The sequence below is a fragment of the Ammospiza caudacuta genome, chromosome 14, assembly GCF_027887145.1.
Source record: "Ammospiza caudacuta isolate bAmmCau1 chromosome 14, bAmmCau1.pri, whole genome shotgun sequence".
In the NCBI taxonomy this organism is placed as follows: Eukaryota; Metazoa; Chordata; class Aves; order Passeriformes; family Passerellidae; genus Ammospiza; species Ammospiza caudacuta.
This window is the reverse complement of record NC_080606.1, coordinates 19,988,209-20,009,388: the sequence shown is the minus strand read 5'-3', so window position 1 is coordinate 20,009,388 and position 21,180 is coordinate 19,988,209. Positions and strand designations below refer to the sequence as shown.

The window sequence follows — 21,180 nt, the reverse complement described above, 5'->3', positions numbered from 1 at the left end:
CTTCCAAACTGCTTATTGTCTCCGTCATCCATAAGCCTTGGTTTGAAATAATACCTTCTGTGTTTTACTTTTTATTAGTAGTTAAAAAATAACTTGAAAGTGGAGTGTTTATCAGTGAGAAGCATTTTTAAATAGGAAAGCATCCGTTTAAGTAAGCCTGACTACATAAAGCATAAATATATAACTGTTTTGTGGTCATTTTTAATGTACTTCTGATGAAAAAGTTATGGGGTCTGCTTTAATTAACTGACATGGACAAGGTATTTAGCACTGTGTGAAAAGTATGCATCATCATGGCTCTAATGTTTAGTACACAAGTGTACAAAAATAAAAGTATGAGAGCGGTTTGGTACTTAGCTGTGCAAACTTAGCACCTTGTACGTAAATGAAGAAATTCAGCAGAACTTCGTGCCAGTCAGGAGATAGAATTTGGTAGCAGGACAACATATGTGTTCATCCAAAGAGAACAAATAAAAATAAATAAATGGGGACAACAAGGCTTGTGAGTCAGAGTCCTCAGTTGTAGACATGGAGGCCATCAAAGGAATATCTGGAAATGAAAGTTGTGTGCCAGGAATCAAACTGGAAAATAGTCTGTATCAGCCAACACTATGGCAGAGAGTGAAGAAGCCTGTGCTAAATCCATTAAAAGTGATTAGAAGAACATATTTCTAGCTTCCCTTGGAATTTTTCTCTGGAGTACGTTTGACAAAGTTGAAATTTCAAGATCATTGTGCTATGCTGGGAAAATATTGTAGTGATGTCATAATGGTTTTTCAGCTGTTGGGATCTACAGGCAGCTACATCCCAAATCATGGAAAGATCAGGCTTAGTGAAGCCTAATTTAAAGGTAGAAGATGATGATAGGAGATTTCAATGAAAATTCACTCTTTTAGAGTCTCTAGAGATGAATTACATCCAGGGTTGATACCAAGCTTAGAAGTGAATGCTGACTGGAAGGTTTGGGAAGAGATGTGGTATGCTTATTTCCTCTTGAGACTTCAACAAACTTGTACTTGCTTCTATTAATTACTGTTTCATTTCCTTATAGGAAAAGAATAATATTAAGTGGGCGTCCAGGTGGGACTACATTTTGGAGTCCATGCCACATACAAACATCCAGTGGTTTAGGTAAGATTTGCATTTATTCAGTGAGTAACCTTGCAGGGGAGCACAAAGATTTCTTAGTTGTACTTCTAGGGAGATAGAAAAATGGCTGTAGGTTTTCAGTCAAGAAAAGTTTTTGCTTTCATATGTGAATTAAGTTTTCATCTCTTGGGAGCAATTGTATTACTGCATTTTGTGAAAGGAATGCCTCAACAGTATCCAAAAGGAAAACAGCTTACATTTTTTTACTTTATCATCTCCATTCTGGAGAAGTTTTGAGTCATCGCAGCTCTGCAGTGTTCTTTCTGTTACTGTCTGGCTTTGACTGCCAAATGAGAGGTACATATATATACTGCATGTTTTGTACTCAGCAGCTGCTTACAATAAAAAGGTCTTTTTTTATGGGTAAAAGATGTATGTGAAAAGCTCTTGCTTATTTTATTTCCCTCCATAGCATGGGAATTATACTAAGTAAGTATATAATTTGTGTTGAAGTGTTAATGTTTTGCAATGTAAATCTTGAAAAGGCTAATCCAAATAAATTGTTCTCTACAAAATATTAAATGGCACAAAATCAGTTTCATTGGTTAATAGATACAAAACCTATTTGACAGTCTGCATTAAGAACTGTAGTTGTTTCATCAGGGAAATTTCTTATTAGCTATATCAGGAAGAAAATAAAGAAAAACAATATGTAACTGTGTTCAGAATTAGCAAGGTATCATGAAATACTGTTTTACTCACTTCTGTCTCCTAAGAAGTCAGAGACTTTTAAGTCATGTACCTTTATTTTCCCCTTCTCTGAATGGGAAAATACTGAAAGGTCTGAATATCTAAGTCTTTTCCTCAGATCTGAGCTGTACATGTAGTATGAACTGATACATCTCCTGAAACGTGAATAACTGGATTCAAAGTTTGACATTTTCTTTATCTGCAGTATAATGAATTCCCTCGTAATTGTTCTGTTCTTATCTGGCATGGTGGCTATGATCATTCTGAGGACTCTTCATAAAGATATTGCAAGATACAACCAGATCGACTCTTCTGTGAGTAAAATTTGCAGCTTTTACATGAGCACATTTTTCTGTCCATAGTGATCTCTGTCTCTTAGTTTTGAGTACAGTCTAGAGAGATGTATCATTATGATGAGTTTGATACATGTTAATATCTCTGGGGATTAAAAATTATTGGAGATACTCTGATTAACATAGGCTGATACAAATTGATGTTACCTGTGACTGGAAACTGTGGTGGAATTACTTTGTTTAGTTAGGAGATCATAATATTGCAGTTCATGGGCAACACAACTTCTGACCTGTGGCTGTGTTAGAGCTACTTGGTATGTGCATAAATGATATTTTATTTTATTTGTAAATACAATTCTCATGGTAATCACTGTTTTAAACTGAGTCTAGTTTGTTTAAATTGCTATCCGACTGAATCTGTTGTGAGTTTTTTTGAGATATGTACTCCTTAAAATGGGAAAGCTGCAGGTTTCCATAGTGGAAGTGAATATAACTTGGAAAGAGTTGGAAAGACTTGACCAGTAGACTGAGAGTAATTTTTACTCAGCATTTTTCTCATTGGTAAAAGTGGTATCTGCAACTCAAAGATGAGGAGTAATGTCAGATGCAACAAAGGTCTGAATTTTCACTTTTGTTGCTCTCCATCTGTTTAAAGAAATACTTCAAAATGCACGAAAATGTTTCATATTGACTGTGAATTCTGTGTGAAGATACTTCTGTTCTTCTTTGTGGTTTTAATATTGAATATCTTTTGTTGATGTAAATCCAGACAGTGATTTAAAGTATGATGATTTTTCTCACATCCTTTAACTGATAGCTTTTGTGAGGCTTCTATTTGATCTCTCAATTAAATTGTGTTCAATATTTTATACTGTGTTGTCTTTATTAGTTGATCGTTCTTAATGTGATAAAGAGCAAGACTTGCAGAAACTTGATTAGTTTTTATAAGTAACATCAGGGATAGGTGCGACTTTCAGAAAGCCACAGTTTTTATTTTCTTGCCAGGTGTGAGAGACTTAAAAATGTGTTGCAGCTCAAGGAGCTTATTTAAAAAGGTGTGAAATAATAGTGCAAAAGAGGACGTTCGCTGAAGAAGATGCAGAGAAGCAAAGTAGTATCTCACATTTAGGGGATGCTGGTGATTGTACTTCAGAAGAGATCGATGCACCAGCCAGTGACTGTGGTCTTAGAATGTGCATTTAATGTTTCAGCTAATGCCAGCTGGCTTTTAGTGTGATGTGGATTTAGTGAGACATTAATTAATGAAGTGTTCAGAAATCATTAGATTACTTTTAGGGTCTTATGACTAAGAGAGGATTCCTGAACTGAAGAGAACTCATGTCAGTATGTTTTCACCAGTGAGAGGTAAAGTGGTTTTTCTGTTTGTTTGGTTTTTTTTTTCCTAAAATCTTTGTAATGACTGCTTGAATGTAGAGGACTTGAATCTTTGTTAGAATGTTTTGAGCACTAAGCTAAATTAATGGCTAAGATGAGGATTACAGCACCTTTGAAAAGTTTAGAGTAATTTTGCTCTAATATTGTTTGAAACTCTAAAATACAGCTTACTACTTGATTTGGCTGTATAGTTCTTATCATTATGTTGTAAGGTTAGCAGTATGAAATGCTGCTGAATTTTTTGAATAGAAGTCTGAAAAATACTCTGACTCTTAGCTAATTAGCCAGTAACAAAAGAACTTAATTAAAAAACAAAGCTTTGAGACAAACTGTGGTGCATAGGCTTATATAGGATAAATCAAGAGTCTCAATCTGCTATACTTGGTTTCCCTTTATTTCTTAAATGAAGATAATTACCATGTAGCTATTTGTTTTAAAGTTCACATTAGAACCAGAAGGTATATTTTGAGTGCATTTCCCAGATGAGTTGTTGACAAGGATTCTGTACGAGTCATTTCAAATCTGTAAACATATTCTGTGTTCTATCAGGAAGTGAAGTACTAAGCGTTTATTCCTGCTTAGTGTTTACCATTTTGGAAACAGAGATTTGCTTCAGGTGGTAACCTTTGTGACTCTTCCATTCCTTGCATACAGCTACCTGGGAAACGCCTTTATTTTGCCTTACCTCAACAATTTTCTTGTTATTATCACAATTAGTTCAAGTTCAGACTTCAGTTTTGTATTTATGCTTCTTTGACCAAACGAATCTTTCTTTGCTGAAAGAACACTGATGTGTGGAATTATACCTGGATATCTGATATAATTTTCTATCAGGTATAGGCTGTGGTTTTGTATTTTAATCAGTGTTATCTTGTGTTTAATAGTTTTCAATTTTTGTATTCATATATCAGCCTTCTGAGAGTAATTTCTAGCAAGCAGAGGTATCAGTGTGGGGAAAGCAAAGACAGTCTTCCAGAAAAAGAAAAGTTACATCGTCTGTATGTCATTCACTAGTGTGATCTGCTTTCTTTCTTCCCCTGTTTTTTGGCAAGCTTTAACTCTAGTGATAAGCAGACCTTTGAACTGAACTCAGTATTACACTGAATGGAACCTCCTGTAGCTTTTAGTCACAGGTACAGGTACCTTATGAGGAGTAGAGGGGTAGAGGGTCTTCTTGTGGGGTTGATTATCTGTGGTTGTGTACGTTAGTTTTGTTGTTTGGTTGTTTTTTGTGAGGGGAGGTGTCTGTTTTGAGTGACTTTATTGACAAGTTTTGTTCTTCAGCAGTGGTTCCTTAGAGCCACTGGACTGTGGCTTCCCCCTACTGATTCCATCCTTTCATCCATTCACATCTGGCAGTGGGCCAGAGTGTTTGTACTTGTCCCTCATGATTCCAGGGTGCAAACTTCCTTCTGGGGTACAGAGACAGTTTCATTCTTTTTCAGTATTGTCATTGAGACCAATGGACTTTGAAATCAAAACAGAAAAAAATAAATACATGAACTAGATTGAAGTTAAAACTAAACTAAATGCTTTGTTTTAGTTTAAATCTAGAATGATTTTCTCTGGTTTGACTAATTACATTTGCTTTTTCTTGCTTTAGGAGATGAGAATTTTCTTCATAAATCTTGCCTTTTTCACTGAACCATTAGGGGGTTATAAAATCAATGGGTGATGAATCAGATGCAATTAGTCTGCCTTTGGATCTTAACTGGAAGCTAATCAAAATTTAAATACGTATTTTGCATCTTGTTTGTGTTAATTCACTACTGCATTATGTATTGCTGCTAAAGACATTGTTGATTTTATACAGGAAGATGCCCAAGAGGAATTTGGCTGGAAGCTGGTTCATGGAGATGTGTTTAGACCTCCAAGGAAGGGAATGTTACTGTCTGTCTTTTTGGGCCAAGGAACCCAAATTTTCATTATGACATTTATTACTTTATGTAAGTAACTTCATTAAGGTGATGTGTATGTAGTGTAATAGTAGTAAGAAATATGCAATATTATTATATAGAAGCCTTCTTTTGGAAATAGAGTTCTTCCTTTAGTAACATAAAATATTAAGGCAATTTCATAACAGCAATTAGATAGCTTTAGTGAGGCTGTTGTAAGCGTTGAAGACTTTGTGATATCTGGGCTAATGCTGATTCTTCATGAATTCAGAAATCAAACTTCCTTCTTACAAGTTTCTTTGTTCCAGGAACCCTTTCTGTCCAATGTATTTGACATGAGGCTGCAGCCATACAGAAATATGAGCAAGAGTGCACGCCAGTGAAATAGTACTGACACAATGTTGAGATAATGATAGCCTACCATAAATAGCTGTATATGCTTGGGATTTTGTAACCTGTTACAAGGTGCTATTTTATTATTGGTTATCTGTAAAATTTATGAGCATTCCTTTTTTTACTGTACAGTAGAATTGGAAAGTACACTGATACTTAGTACAAAAGAAGAATCTTTCAAATTTTGTTCTCCAGGTTTAACTCAGATTTTGGTCTTTCATAGGGGAGCTGCTTTTTTTGATTTATTGCATGATACTGCAAGATTACTAGAATTTTTTTGATAGGCTTGTCTGTCATTGTTGATCACAACTCTGTGTCTTGCTTAGCAATGATAGTTTCCTGCACAATCAGTTTAGTAATATAGAAAGAAATTGGTGGCAAGAGAAAATGCTTTTGATGGATGGTGGCATTTTATTTTTCAGCGTTTTGGCTATGAGTTTTCTACTTAAGAGAGGAGGTGAAAATAATGCTTTTGAACAAAACAGTACCATTAGGGGTATGTTTATGTGATGAGGTTGTACGAGAGCTTAGACACTCAGCCTTCATTTAAATATGTGGTAGTGGAAGGGATAAACCTTCACAGTGATCTGTGTTACAGGGATGTTTTGACATGTGTCCACAAATAACTAAATTTTTTTGTTTCTTTAGTCCTAGCTTGCCTTGGTTTCCTTTCTCCTGCCAACCGTGGTGCTCTGATGACCTGTGCAGTTGTATTGTGGGTCTTACTTGGAACTCCAGCTGGTTATGTGTCTGCTAGAATGTACAAGAGTAAGTACGTGCGTTTATTTAACGTGACACAAAGTGTTAAATTCAGAATTGCTGGGCTGAGTATATACCTCCAATTGGAGCTGGTGTCTCAGACAGTGTATCTGCTTTGTGCTGCCATTCTGCCAAACAGTTGGAAAAAGTCTTGACATTGAAATTGTTTTTACTTTTTCTCTTCAGCATTCAGAGGTGAGAAGTGGAAGACCAATGTCTTGCTTACAGCTCTGCTGTGCCCTGGGTTAGTATTGTTTCCCCTCATTCTTTCTTTTATTCTTAACTATAAACAAATCAGAAGTAGGAAGGAATTGGGGAAAAGCCAATTGTTATGATGCTTGTCTGTGTGACTTTGTGTATGGTACTCCCAAGCTGCTGTTCCTTTTGTGCATTGCCTATCTGTGACTGTAAAGAAAAGTGAATTCTGGGGAGCTGGAGCCTGGTACAGCTGGAACACAGCTTCTTGGCTTCTTGTTTTGTTGTCAGGTATGGGGGTAGGAGGAATGGGGCAACTCTCTTGCAAGGTTGTGTCACAGCCTTTGGGAATCACTGCACCAGAACATTGGGCACAGTGCTGGGGTAATTCCAGTTTGGTACTGCAATACTGGGTGGTTCTGGTTATAGTCTTCTTACATGTGAAGAACATGGTTCACTCTCCTGTAAAAATTTAGGGTTTAATAGATGACAATAGGAGACAAAGACAATAAAGCAAAGATGTTATGGCTGGATGTGTCTTGGCACACCTGCTATTTTCGAAAACACCCTTTATGTATCATTTCTACTGCATCAGCTTGTTGCATATTCATAAACAATTATGCATAGTAAAGTTTTCCTCAAACTAGTTTACATATTCCAGGAACTATTTTACATGGCCCCTCCACCTTTTTAGAGCATGTGTATTTCTGGGCTCTGGTTTTGGCTCCTTCTCTTTATCACTTCCAGCTTGGGCCTTGGTCTGTGCTTTCTTCAGACTATGAGTGCTGATAGTTGGCATATCTGTAGTAGGTGTCCTCATCCTGTGTTCATTGGATGTTATCCCATCCAAGCAGGCATTTTAACACAAGCATATTTATATCAGCTATTTCACTACTGTGTCTAAGCTTAATTAACAACAGAAATAAAAACTATATCTTTATAGCAAAGTTACTTTAGCACCACACATATAGAATCCATTTTAATATTTGTAGAAAGCTAATATAATATGTATCTATAACGTTACATGAATGTAGGTGGTGTCCAGTTTGGGATGTGGCTGTAGTGTGTATCATACTGTATAATGTGGGCAACACTGTCCTGCTTGGGAAGAGCAATAGCACTTCAACCTTTTGTTTTCTCATAGCTCTTATGATCTTTTTTGAGAATTAGTGGGGAGAGGGAGCAGAAATTCATTTCTTCTGCAAGTCTTCCATGTTTCTTGGTTGCACCTTTGAGTACATGAAGTCATCCCTTGGCAAGTATTTTTGGCAAAAGTGGAAGAAAGGATTATAAGTTTCTTGGGGTATTTCTTTCCCCCAAAGCCTTAGAATGAATAAAATATGACTTGGCTTCAAGTAAAGCAGAATTTCATCAAATTAAACAAGTTAACAATCAAGTCTAGTATTTCTGTGACAAATCTTACTTCTTAACAGAATGTGCTTCAGTCTCCCTGCTCTCATTTAGGTGTTATCAGGAGAAAGAAGAAAATATATATAAATGGAAAGAATACTGTGCTAGTCAGTTAAACTCCCAAATAAATTAAGTTTCACAGAGGAAGTAAAATGACTGAGGCTGACAGAATATGAACAGATGCCCTGATTACACTGTGCTAGTTCAGTGAATTTGCATAATATCATAAACAGCCCAAGGCCTTTTTAATCTCAGTAGACTGATGGGAGTTCATATTTGCAGTATTTTTAATAATTGTGGAGGGGGTAAGTGAGGTCTATGTTATGAGCCTGGGTAGATGATAAAGATTAGAAAGACTTTTAAAATTATTTGATTTTCATTTTTTGTTCAACAAGATGCTTACACCAGGGGTCGCTTGGGTGTGCTTATTCAACAAGTCTGTTCCCCCAAGCAGTTTTGGCAAATGTCAGGACTCTCCTAGGAAAAAAAGGAGCCTGTCTATTGCTCTAATCCTTCCTCCTTCCTTTTTAAATTAAATACAGGGTGCATGTTCACTTTGGGGCAGCTTAAATTCTGTCTCAGGAACACTTTTTTTTAACAAAACCCAGACAGTGGTGCACTTTACAGGACCCTTTCTGAGGCTGAATTTTCTGTGGTGTGTATTTGAATCCAGAAATAATGACAGTTAGCACAAGCTTTTTTTATATGGAGTTCCTTTGCAGAATGAACATTCTGCTTTGTTTTCAGAATGGGATATTTGAAATCTTCATCTCACCTTGATTCAGCAACACCTTGATTCTTGTCTCTGAGTTGTTTCTAGCTTTTGTCCAGGATGTTTAGAAAATGAGGCAGATGTGTTTAAGGGGGGAGGGAAAAGCAGGTCTGGAGGCAAATCATGACTGATGCAGTCTTTATTTAAATTCTCCAGAAGCCCGGGCTACTCAGTATGTGTAACTCCGTGCTTATACAAATATTTCTGTTGTAGAGCAGAGCCCTCTTTAATCCCCCCTTCCCCTTGTGACACAAACTGCAGCAGCACATTAGAGTCCCTGTTGGGAGAGTCCATGGGGCTTCCTAAATAGGAGATTTTGCTATCACTGTATTTATTCAGAAGGAATTTACTATTTATAAGGGACATAAATAAAAAAATATTTATGATTTTAATAGGAAAGAAGGCCCAAATAAGGAGTTTTTACATTTATTCTGTATTTTTCCATTCTTTGTATAGTTGTTTTCAATGACATATATCTGTTACTTTTTGGTGTTATGTACAGAGTCTTTATTTAAATAATGGCTTTACCATAGATACATACATTACAAGCATTGGGTGGTGGAGTCATTTTTACTTTATCTGCACCAGTGGCGAAAGAAATTAGGACTGTTGGGAAATTGGAAAATTGAAAGAAGCTACATTTATTTGAACTAATTTACATTTTGTAATACTAACTGATATTTATTCTTTCTTAAATATTGTAATATATTTTCTGATCTAATTTTTCAGGATTGTCTTTGCTGATTTCTTCATTATGAATCTCATTCTGTGGGTGAAAGGCTCCTCAGCTGCCATCCCTTTTGGCACTTTAGTTGCTATCCTTGCTATGTGGTTTGGAATTTCAGTCCCACTAACCTTTGTTGGTGCCTATTTTGGCTTCAAAGAGAAGGTACGGTCCTTTGAATACAAATTTGAAATACACCTGTCCTCTGTAATTGAGCCACTGAAGCAAGAGTTCTAGACAGGATCTGGTTGGAGTGAACCATCTGTGATCCCATGATTGTAAAAGGATATTTTACTGTCTTGATATTGAAACAGAGTGTGTATTTGTAATGTCATACCAAACTGTTTTTTTCTGTCCATTCACTAGAATCAGGTTTTAATTATGGTCTTGGAGCTCTTACTTGCTGTTTGTGCTTCAGCAATAGTAATAGTATTGCTGAGTTTTGAAGTAGTACTTCAGAGAGGCTTCAGTTTTGTACTTCACTAGTTTGAGGTAATGCCAGAGAGCTAAGAAAAAAGAGATGTTATTGGATTTTTTAAAATTTTATTTTGTTTTTAGTTAAGGACTGAACAGATTTATTTTGTGTTCTGCTTTGATTACTGGCCCATAGTTGGAATGTCTAAAGCACGTGTGCTTTTTCCTAGTAATGGATATCAAGTTTGTAGGTTCTTTTGTTTGATAACGTATGGTGGCTTATGAATGAAAATATAGTTATGTTTATAAATCTTTATATGTTAATACTAGGGCAAAGTAATCTTATTTATGATGTAATAATTAATCTTTTATTTCTGTTATTTTTTTCTGCAGCCTATTGAGCATCCAGTGCGTACAAACCAGATTCCTCGCCAAATCCCAGAGCAGTCATTTTTCACAAAGCCATTGCCTGGTATCATCATGGGTGGCATCTTGCCTTTTGGCTGTATTTTTATTCAACTTTTTTTCATTCTGAATAGCATTTGGTGAGTATCACTTTTTTTTTTCCTCTATTTATACAGGTTTGATAATACACATGGTGAGTTTGAACATCCCAAAGCACATCATATAAGGAATAAACCAATTTTGAAAGTTTTTTATAGTTTTGCAAATTTTATGGAATTTCTGGAGCGTTTATATTTATTTCTGTGCTTAGAATTTACAAAACTAATTCTTCTTAAGGAGAACTTCAAAGTTTTATATGAGAGTCCTATTGCCTTGTTTTATCTTTTACATCTGGCTCTGTACAGCACAAATGTGGTTGCATGCTGTTGTGGTTAGGTAGACCCTAATCAATTGTGTAACTATATTACAACTTATGAAACTAATGTGATCTAACAGTTTCAACTGTGTAGATCAGAATCAGGTCAAGATCTTGGGATTCCACGTTCTGCAAAACAAAGACTCCACTTCCCATGACCAATCCACTCCACTCCTGAATCTTATAAAACCCAATCAAGCAGTGCGTGAAAATTTAAACCAGTGCAATCTTTCATTACTTTCACAATGTAAACGTGAAATGTCTAATACATTGTTATTCAATGGGAAATATTATCCTGAAGGTGCCAGGTTTTTATGGTGTCATCTGTATAGGTTGAGAGATCTTACAGAACAGTTTTCTAAACCAGTTCTTAAATGCAAATACATTAGATTAACTTTTTATATCAGTCCTCAAAAAATGTGTAATGTAACTGTGCTGAAAAATATAATCATCTGACAAACAGGTATATTGTGGACTTTCGCTTCTGTTTATCCTATGAAAGGGAAGCATGGAGGGAATATGCAACTAATACTCCCTCTGTCAAATTCTGTACTGCAGTAATTGTCACGTTCACTCAATAAAGTTGACTCAGAATCTGGTAATGTGACACTGTGAATTAACTCAGAACTACAACCAAAAATGAGACTCATGTTTTTATTTGTTTTTAATTTTAGGTCTCATCAGATGTATTATATGTTTGGATTCCTGTTCCTAGTTTTTATAATTCTTCTAATTACATGTTCAGAGGCTACAGTTTTGCTGTGCTACTTCCACCTGTGTGCAGAGGTAATAGTTGCAGTTCTGATGTAGATATGACTTGTAACTGGAAGATGTGAGAAATACAGGTGAGGTATTCACATACACTGTGAAATGCTGGACACTATGAACTGATTGTGTTGTAAGTCTTGGCAGGCCTGTCTTAGCCAGTTTTCTGGAATGTGCCTTCTGCTTCAAAATAATCTGCTGGCAACAGATAAGCAAAACAAACTGCTTTGATCTTAGAGTAGTTTCATCTTCGTAGTGGAAGCAATATGGCTGACTTTGAAAAAAGAAAATATCTACATGCCATGTTGGAATTTTACTGAGCTAAATTTTACAGAATTAAATGTGTTCATAAGACAATGTTACTTTTTCACCCTCTTATCTATACTCCATTTCCTACATGGTGATTCTCAGCAAGCGGTTTATTGTTTCTTTCAGGACTATCACTGGTGGTGGAGGTCGTTCTTGACCAGCAGCTTTACAGCAGTTTATCTCTTTATCTATGCAGTCCATTACTTCTTCTCCAAACTCCAGATAACAGGAACTGCCAGCACCATTTTATACTTTGGTTACACAATGATCATGGTCTTGATTTTTTTCCTTTTCACGGGTAAGTACGATGTTCAAACTAAAATTAATATAAAGGGCTCTGGTTTTGAAATGAGAAACATTAGGTGAAACTTAGATTACATGAAATATTAAATACAATTTATGACTCTTTAGGTAGTGTTAGTTACATGGTTTGTGACACCACACAGCATAGTAAGATTTTTTTTACATTTTCTTCCTAACTTGAAATTACATTTATTTATGGTATAATTAATTTTCCTCTATTGAATATCAAGCCATTATATTTTCAAAGGCCTGTTTTTGTTTATCAAATATTATCATTTTATGCAATATCAAGTATTTTGTTCATTTCATCAATATCGAGTATTAACTTGATTCTGGATTTCATAATTGGTTCTAGAAGTTCTGTAGTTAAAGATAATTTCTCTCTGCCTATGGAGTATAAAAGATATTTTCAGTTTTCACTATCAGCAAGTGAAGGAGGCTGGTGCTGGGGAAGAAGTGAATGTTGACAAGATAGAGTTTTTGTACTGTTAGAGTTGTCTTACTTGCTCGTTAAATCACTTCATAATGATGGAAATGTACCTTAACTGGAGGAACCAATTTGAAATATGGCTCGCCAGTGTTAGTTGTCCAACTTTTCTGATGTAACTCATGCAAACAAAGTGTCTTCCAGAGGATTATTTTAGTGTTCATAGTCACTTGACTGAAACAATAATTTTGAGGCGGATTTGATGAGAAATTTGTGCCAAATATACTATGTGTTAGTGAAATAAGAAGCTCTTTGAAGGGTACTGGCCTTGAAAAATAGCCCATGAGTGTTTTATCTTGGTGTTCATCATACTGCTGCTGTTGTAGATGTAGATTTAACACATGAAGTCAGATCTTTTAGGTGTCACTGCTTGGCTTCATGAAATACTGCAGTGACAGAACTAGAGAAAATGCTTCTTCGCATATGATGGGCTGCTGATAAAAACAGCCATGAGAGTCACTCCAAAGATTTGTAATAGAGGATTTCTATGCAGATGGCATGGTAGTTTATATTGTTACTTTTTAACTTCTTCTGCCTGTTTGTTGAAAGCTGCTGTGATTAGGTTGTGTTCACTTTGTGAAATGCATCTTTGAGTTAATTGCAGTTGAAAAAGAGTGGCTGAAATAGGTAATGAAGGTAAGTCTTAACATCAGACTTCAAGTTTGTCAGTGTAACGAGGAGAAGGATGCCTTTCATCCTTATGTATTTAATTTTCCTAGTACTGGTTGGCACAAGGCAAAAAACCCCACTCTTCATAAAACCCTGAAGAAAATTCCTGTATGTGTTTGAAAAAAGCAGTTATGCTGTAGAAATTGTAGAAATACTGTAAATAACAGTAGCTGTCACTTATTGCTGGTTTTTGTTCTTTAGAAATGTCTCTCTTCTAAGAAGAACAATAAAAGTTCTAAAAAGAAGCAGGGAAAAAAACTAGGAGGATTTAATTTTTCTGGTTTTTAATTATTAGAAAGCAAACTTGGGAGTTTGTGTATTACCAGTTTAAGCTCTGCTTAAATTGTAGTGAACCAGACAAGCTCCAGATGTCTTCTATAATATCTATCTACCTATCTATCTTTTAAAAACCCCCCAAATGATAGTCTAAAATGTTTTAATTACTTTTATGCTAAAGCAATATGTTAATATGTGTCTCAGTTTTAGCATAGGTTAGTTGCTATCCTGCCAATTTCAATATCACTTATAATATGCAAATTGGTAGAATTAAAAATGTCCTTTTCATATATAAAATGATAATTGAAGTTGTCATGCCAGCTGCTGAAATGATATTCAGAGATTCAGATATGCTCATCCTGGAGTTCTTGATATGAAGGCCAGTGAGACCCCCTGAAGTACAATAATAAACTGTGCTGCAGTTATTTTTGCAGTGTCGTCTTTTTCTTTTGAAAAAAATCCCCACAATGGTTCTCCCTGTGCTGTTTTTGTAGCTCATGAGGAAAGCTACTACATGGCCCTCCTTTTTTTTTTTTTTTTTTTACATTTAATAGAATAGCTAGTCACTAGAAGGTTGATTAGTACAACAGATGCACAGAGTACGTAATAAATCGTTGCTAATGTAAAATGCTGTGATAACTTTCTTTTCCATATTTAGTTGGGTGATAGATTTTGGGCCTGAAGTGTAAACTGTTCTAGACAAACGGCACAAACAATAGACACCTAACTTTGCTTTGTTTTGTAAAATAATCCTTAGCAGGCATAGTTTTAGAAAATAAGGGTTCCATTTTTTCACAGTTCCTGGAGGTGAAGGAGTTTGCTAATGTAATGTTACGCATGCCTTGCATTAATAGCCTTCCAAAAATGGGACCTTGATCTGTTCCACTTAAGTTAGTGCCAGGTATCTTGGTTTTCTCTATTCTTGCCTCCTAGGTCTCAGCAACTCTGACAGAAATGCAAGGGGCAGCGCATTGCGTTACCCAGGGCATTTCAAAAGGGATCATAATGAATAAGTAAATAGGAGCTGAATGCTTGTATACCAAGACTGACAGTAATATAATCTGACCAGTGAAATCTGATCATGTGCACACCTAAACCAGACAATTTAATTTTAATGTACAAAGTGCAGCTAATCTTTGAAGAAATACCAAGTGTGGTTGGATGGAGGTAGCTACATTATTACATGTATTTTTTTTGTGGAGGCAAAAAAATCCTGAACATAGTCAAAGCATGTTTCTTTACAGTGACCTCTATTTTTGAACATCATTTTCACTTGTGAGTTAATGCCATTTTCAGAATCGAGTTTTGATCTTCTGGGTAGATTGTGTTTAGAATCTGAGATTCTGAAGCACCCACCACTGTGCAGTGATTGAAAGCAGTATGATACAGAGAGCTTTTAAGGTACATGAGAAGTATCAGCCAAGTGCAGAGTGCTTTTCTATTTGCTTTCTTACAATCTGCTCGTGCTTTGAATTCTTCTTTCTTCATTAAACAATAAAGCTAGTAGAGATGAGTAGAGAAGAGTCTGCTTATTTTGACATTTTTCTTTGCAATAATCCTTGTTTTTAATTTTGAATTTAACCTGGTTTACTAATAACTGTCCCTTACTCAGTTAGATGCTGGCTTTGTGTATAGCATCTTGTTTCTGTGTACCAGAAAGTGGTAGTACATATATTACAGACCAGACTATTCAACAGAATATAAAGCAGAGGACAAGATCATCAAAAAACAATGAGGGTGTCAGTGTCTCCCCACTACATATAACGGGATTTTTGGACATATCTTCCTTCTTGGCTGAAGAAGTGTCTTGAGTCATCTTCATATCTGGATTTGTGAGTTTTAAACGGCTCCTGCAAAAGATCCTTTACCTGTACCTTCCTAGAATGGTAAATGACATGCAGTGAGCTGCTGTACACTGGGATGGCATCACTTTCCTAGGATAGTAGGGATTATTTTAAAAGGTAGAATCTTAAAATATGCAGGTCATCTGCTTAGGGGAAAAATAAGGATCTATCCCACAACAGTGAGTTCTTCAATGCAAACCATTCAGGTGTTTTTTCATGCAGTTTAAGTTGGTGAATGGTTAGGATTGGGTAAAGTAAAGACTAGCCAACTAATTTGTTATATTGGATTAAACCAAACAAACTGATTAGAAAGGCTCATTGGAGGAATTGGTGTTAGGCTTGGTGCTGGGTCATTTGACAGAAATGTGCATGTGAAAGATGTAAAAAATCTTAAAATGTGTAGGAGTTCAGACTAATCAGAAAATAAATGTAATGGTCTCAACTCTTGCAACTAGCGGGGTATTTTACTGATTTGTTTGTAGTTTTAGTTTGTTTGCTGCTTTGTTTGAGTCTTTTTTGTGTTGTGGTTTTTGGTGTTTTTTTTAAGTACTTAGTGTTATAATTTTTTTTAACAGCTTTTCCAAAAACGCTTTTAGGTATCTGTTCTCTGTCATGTTGTGTTCATTGGTGTCTTGAGAAAAGCCTGAGCTGTGCTTCTTGTTGATAGTGCTTCAAAACTTGGGTTTCAGTTTGAATGTGTTTTGAAAGAGGCAAAAGCAACATCCTGGTATGGTCTTATCTAATCCTTACCTAAATACTTCTCCTGTTCTAATGAGAGGCTCATTTTAATAAGGGATGATTTTCATTTTGGTGCAAGATGAGCTTAGAAAACTGGTCAAGATTGAAGTAGTACCTGTGCTCTTCAAGAAAATAAATTTCAAGTGCTGCAATGTGATATGGCAAGGTTGGATTTTAACTAGTGCCACTAATAATAGCAATTCTATTGAGTAGAGGTACAGATTTTGGAAACAGATGTGCAGTTGTCTGTGTTTTAATATTGGCTTTAGACAAAGTAGTTAAAAGGAGAATCTGAAAACCTATGGTACTTGTCAGCACCAGCCTAAAGATCCAGCATGAAGTGCTCAAATCTGGAACAAGTGGCAAATTTGTGAAATGGGTTAAAATGCAGAAAATGTGGAAAACATTCTGGCTAGAATTTTCAAACAAGCCACACTAGTTCAGAAGTATTTTTTCCCCAGTTGCTACTCATTTGCAGATCCCTTTGAATGGGATATTTACTGCTATGTAGGAAATCAGAAACATTTTTACTGCTTTACCTTTTTTGGGGCTTACAGTGTTCATGGAATCACAAGTGTCCCAAGGGCTGAGGGGGAAAACACTGAATTTCAGTGGAACCAGGCGCTGTGCTGTGGTTCATGTTCTTAAAAATAGAGCTTTTTTTTTTTGCACTAATATAAGCAATCATGTAGGTAAAGCTACTGTTCAGGAGAACCTTATAAGTAATGTTCTCTTACCTTGTATTACTTTCTGTCCAGTAATACTGGTTGCAGTGCTAACACAACTCTGCTGACCTGAGCCTTTAGAAGCTTCTGATCTGTTTGGCCCATGTTATTTAAAAAAAAAAGGAAAAAAAAAAAGGCACTAAAACCACCTAGTTGATTTGGTGTGATTCATTTGCATTCCTAAATCTGCAGTTGGATTTCTAACCTAGTTGATAACCAGTTTTCAACCTAGTTTGTGCCACTACCTTTAAACTGATCTTAGAGCATCAAGTGGCTCTTTAGGAGAGGTACCTTTGACAGATAATGGGGTCTTTAGTTCTGGTTTTGTGTGGGATCTCAGCACCTCAGGACTGAGGTGCAGAGTGACCGAGACCACCCTTGGGGGGCTCAGGAGTCCTGGAATGTTGCCAGAAGTGTCTGGTGGCTGGACTTTGATCCTACACAGGAGACGACACCTGTATGAGGATGGGAGGATTTCACTGGGGTAAATGGTGAAGGGATAAGTTAATTAGAGTGTAAGACACAGGGTTTAGGGTTTCTGTACAGGGGGGTCTAAAGAAGTAAGATGGAGGAATTGGGGCATGTCCTGTTCTTCTTCTTCTTCTTCTTGGCCTCCATCTTCTGTGGTGATGGTGGCACTTTGGGATTGGTTATTACTAAAAGTGCACTGGTTAATAAGGGTAAAAGGTATTGGGGAAAAAGTATAAATATTGTATACGCAACTTCAAGTATAAAGATAGGTGACCGCCCCGGGGGCTCGCAGTGTGCTCATGGCAGACATGCTGGGCAGACCTCTGTCGGGCCAAGAGAAAATCTTTTAAAGAAACAATTAATAAACACCGAGACCGAGAAAAGATCTGAAGTCTCTTCTCGTCCTTTGAAGCGCGGGCTGTCCAAGGCCACCTAAACAGCTGAGAAACCGGCAGTTTTGATATTTCTGGTCCTTAGAGCTATCCACATATGGAGTTTGTAGGATATATTCATTCATGGGAGGGAAGAAGAAATTACAGTGCTGGTTAGCCCCAATTATTGATGTAGAGGTAGCTACAGAAGGAATCTGGCTCACCAGAGAAGGTTCTGACTACCTAAGTCTGTGTCTTGGTGATGAGTGTTGCCTTTCTCCCCTGAATTTATGATTCAAATCTGATATCTGACAAACATTAGCACTTAAAAAGTGTCTTACTCTGCTTCCAGTACATTGGCAAAATTTTTGATAAAGTTTGAAAAATGAGCAGGATGTACTTGGTCTTTGATCTGCTAAACAGACTTTTTTAGGAGGGGGAGTTGAAAATCAATGTTACTGGAACTTGTGTAAATCTGTTTGTAGATAAAATGCTTATTCACAGTGTGAAGTCTTCAAGTTCTGTTATGACTGAGGCAATGTTTTATAGAAAACTGATGTATTATAAAGATTCAGACTAACAAGGATTGGAGGAAAATATGTGGATTTAGAGTGTGTTCCCATATTAAGTTGTGGCATGCTCAGAAAACTGCAGTAGCTGTCATTCTTGGGATAGTTGTACATTTTTGTTATGATAGTACATTTTTGTTCTAGAGCAGCAGATAAATTTCTAAGGTGTCTAATGTGTTAAACATTTGGAAGAAACTGCTTTCAAAGCCATAAAAGGCTTGGAGAGAGCTATTTTATAAAAACAACCAGGAAGCAGAGACTGAGAACCATTATTAGAACAAAACTGAGACTAAGGTTTAGAGTAACAATGCTGGTATTAGAATATTTGGGACAGTAGGAAGGAGTGGGATATGACCGTGAACTGCCAAGACTTAGTCATGTCAAGCCTACAAAGGAATTGCATTCTTTGTGTGGCTGCTGTCTCATCTATCAATGGCCATAAATCTGCTGTCTCCTACCGTTTCAGAGAACAACAACTGCAAACTTCGAAGGAAAGGGTAATCTGTGGCATATAATAATAGTCTGTCAAAAAGCCTTTAACTGAAAAAATACATGGTAGCATGAGGAATGTAAGAATTGGCATACAGATAATAAGCATCCCAAGATGGGTTGTTTGCTTGGGAAATGTGAAGATATAGTTTGAAAGATAGAAATGTAACTCATAAAAAACCCAAATGCTTCATAAAGAATCTTCTAGTTATTAAGTCAGTCACAATAGTGAAAGAGATTGGATGTTAAACATGGGCTGTACAGACAGAAAAGGATAATATAAAACTGGAGGGAGCTGAATGCATGATCTTGTGAATGCCTGCTGTGGAGCTGGGAAGGGCTGTCCCAGGGCTGGCACATAGCTGTGTTTTTGAGAGGGAATTCAGTGCAATTGAGATCTTCCCTTTTTTTGTCTGTTAAGGGTTAACATCTCTGTGGCAGTTTACAACTAGTAAAAGTGTGACAAGTAGTGTGTTTTTCCTTTAGAGGCTGAAGACTGAATTAATTTGGACTCTGTCCCCTTGCATATGAAGTTCTTAAAGTAATTTAAAAGTAAATGTGATGGACAGTGTCTTTGCAGTTGCCCAATAAAAGTGACTGCCAGTGAAAACCACAAATTTGTTCATCAATTTATAAATAGAAAATTGTTATATACTAATCTCATTCAGTGTTTTGGTTTGTCATTGCTGCTTTCACTTGCTGCTTACTTCCAGTTGCTGTAGCACTCAGAGCATTCCTTTGCCAAAAGGAAGTAACAGGATACACAGAAGAAGAAATTTCTATTCTCAAGTATAAATAGAGCACAATGAATATAAAACTGGGACAGGTGAATTTTTTCAAGGCCTAGTTGTGTGTCATAATTCATAGGTGACAGTGAAGTATTGTAGACCTAAAAAAATCAGGCAGGGGCTGGCTTGGCATGTTTATAAAAGTCAGTTTCTGAATTGTTGCTTGTGTCCCTGCTCATAGTGGTGGCAACACGGTCATCAGTGGCTTAAATGTATGTGAAGCAGCCTGGACCCTAAAAAGTCATCTTTGATCTAAATCAATAACCTAGCTTGAGGATGAATGTGTGTTGTTAAATTTAAGTATTGTTTTTCTGGGTAGTTAGCTGGATTACAGTGTTATATTCTGTCCTGCTGGGAAGTACATGTTGGATTTCTCTGTCAGGGCAGGTTGGAAGATAAACTAACCATTATTACTTTCTTGTTTCAGGGACTATTGGATTTTTTGCCTGCTTCTGGTTTGTAAGTAAGATTTACAGTGTTGTGAAGGTGGACTGAAAAGCTTCAAAGTGTCTTTTGAACATATCCTCCTTGCTATTTGATAATTTTTACCATGTATTGAGGAACATCCTGTGTAATTATTCTAATTTGTAAAAGTGGAAGACCAGACCACAACAAAAAATGCATATTTTTATTCAAGAAAATGGCACCATTGCCATTTTGATATAAACGAAAATGTTTACATCAATATACTCATTGAACATGTTAGTTATAGTAGTTCAAAAATTATATCCAAAATTGATTTAGGATGAATAAGAATTCCGTGAAACAGTTTGTTTGAAAAATTGAGTGCATTATGCAGTCCTCCAGCTGAATTTCCTTGTGACTGGAGTTTGGGGTTTTTTGTTACCTCTTTTGGTTACCATTTATATACCATGAAAGCGTAGGACTTCAAGTAAATCTATGTAAAATGTGAATTTTTTAAACTAAACTATGATTGTACATATTATCCTGCACCTTCTTTACAAATAGGTTATCTTCTTACAAATGTACATGCATTTAGTGTAATGTAGACTTTATTAAAAATATCGACACTGGTTTTTGTTCAAATAAAACTGCACAACTCCAGCTGATGTTTTCCTTTCTTGTTGATTAGGTCTTTGCTACTTGGACAGATCATATTATTTGGAACAGTTGATTGGTTTTGAGTTTTATATTGTTCATAAGCAGTTTGATTATGTCTTTGGTGCAGATTGTGCAAAAACTGGTGGGTTGCTTGAATCTGTGGTTGTAGGATGGGCACGGGTTTCTGGACTTGTGTGTCATCTCTGTGCTTTCTCCAGCTTACCCCAAAATACTTTTTGCTGGGCAAACCACTTTCTATCAAAGATTAACCCCCTATTTTTTCTTATAGCCACTTGCAACATATGTCTCCTTATTCTTCATCCTGTGAAGATTAATTGAGCTTGTTGGGAAGTTTAGACATGAATCTAGGGGGCTTGGAAATGGATATTTCATAAAGGTGAAGCC

At 36.3% G+C, this 21,180-nt stretch overlaps 1 protein-coding gene across 1 annotated transcript in view; it reads left to right on the top strand.

Annotated features, from left to right (window-relative positions):
* Positions 1-20,772, top strand: part of LOC131563792 (transmembrane 9 superfamily member 2-like) — a 28,254-nt gene extending 7,482 nt beyond the window's left edge. Inside the window, exons 8-17 of the mRNA XM_058813943.1 lie at positions 1,052-1,131; positions 2,045-2,153; positions 5,341-5,473; positions 6,464-6,583; positions 6,761-6,818; positions 9,681-9,840; positions 10,483-10,634; positions 11,584-11,695; positions 12,110-12,281; positions 20,141-20,772. Of these exons, the coding sequence (XP_058669926.1) occupies positions 1,052-1,131; positions 2,045-2,153; positions 5,341-5,473; positions 6,464-6,583; positions 6,761-6,818; positions 9,681-9,840; positions 10,483-10,634; positions 11,584-11,695; positions 12,110-12,281; positions 20,141-20,208 (1,164 nt within the window). The 3' untranslated portion in view covers positions 20,209-20,772. The remainder of the gene's footprint in view (positions 1-1,051; positions 1,132-2,044; positions 2,154-5,340; positions 5,474-6,463; positions 6,584-6,760; positions 6,819-9,680; positions 9,841-10,482; positions 10,635-11,583; positions 11,696-12,109; positions 12,282-20,140) is intronic.
* The last annotated feature ends 408 nt before the right edge of the window (positions 20,773-21,180 follow it).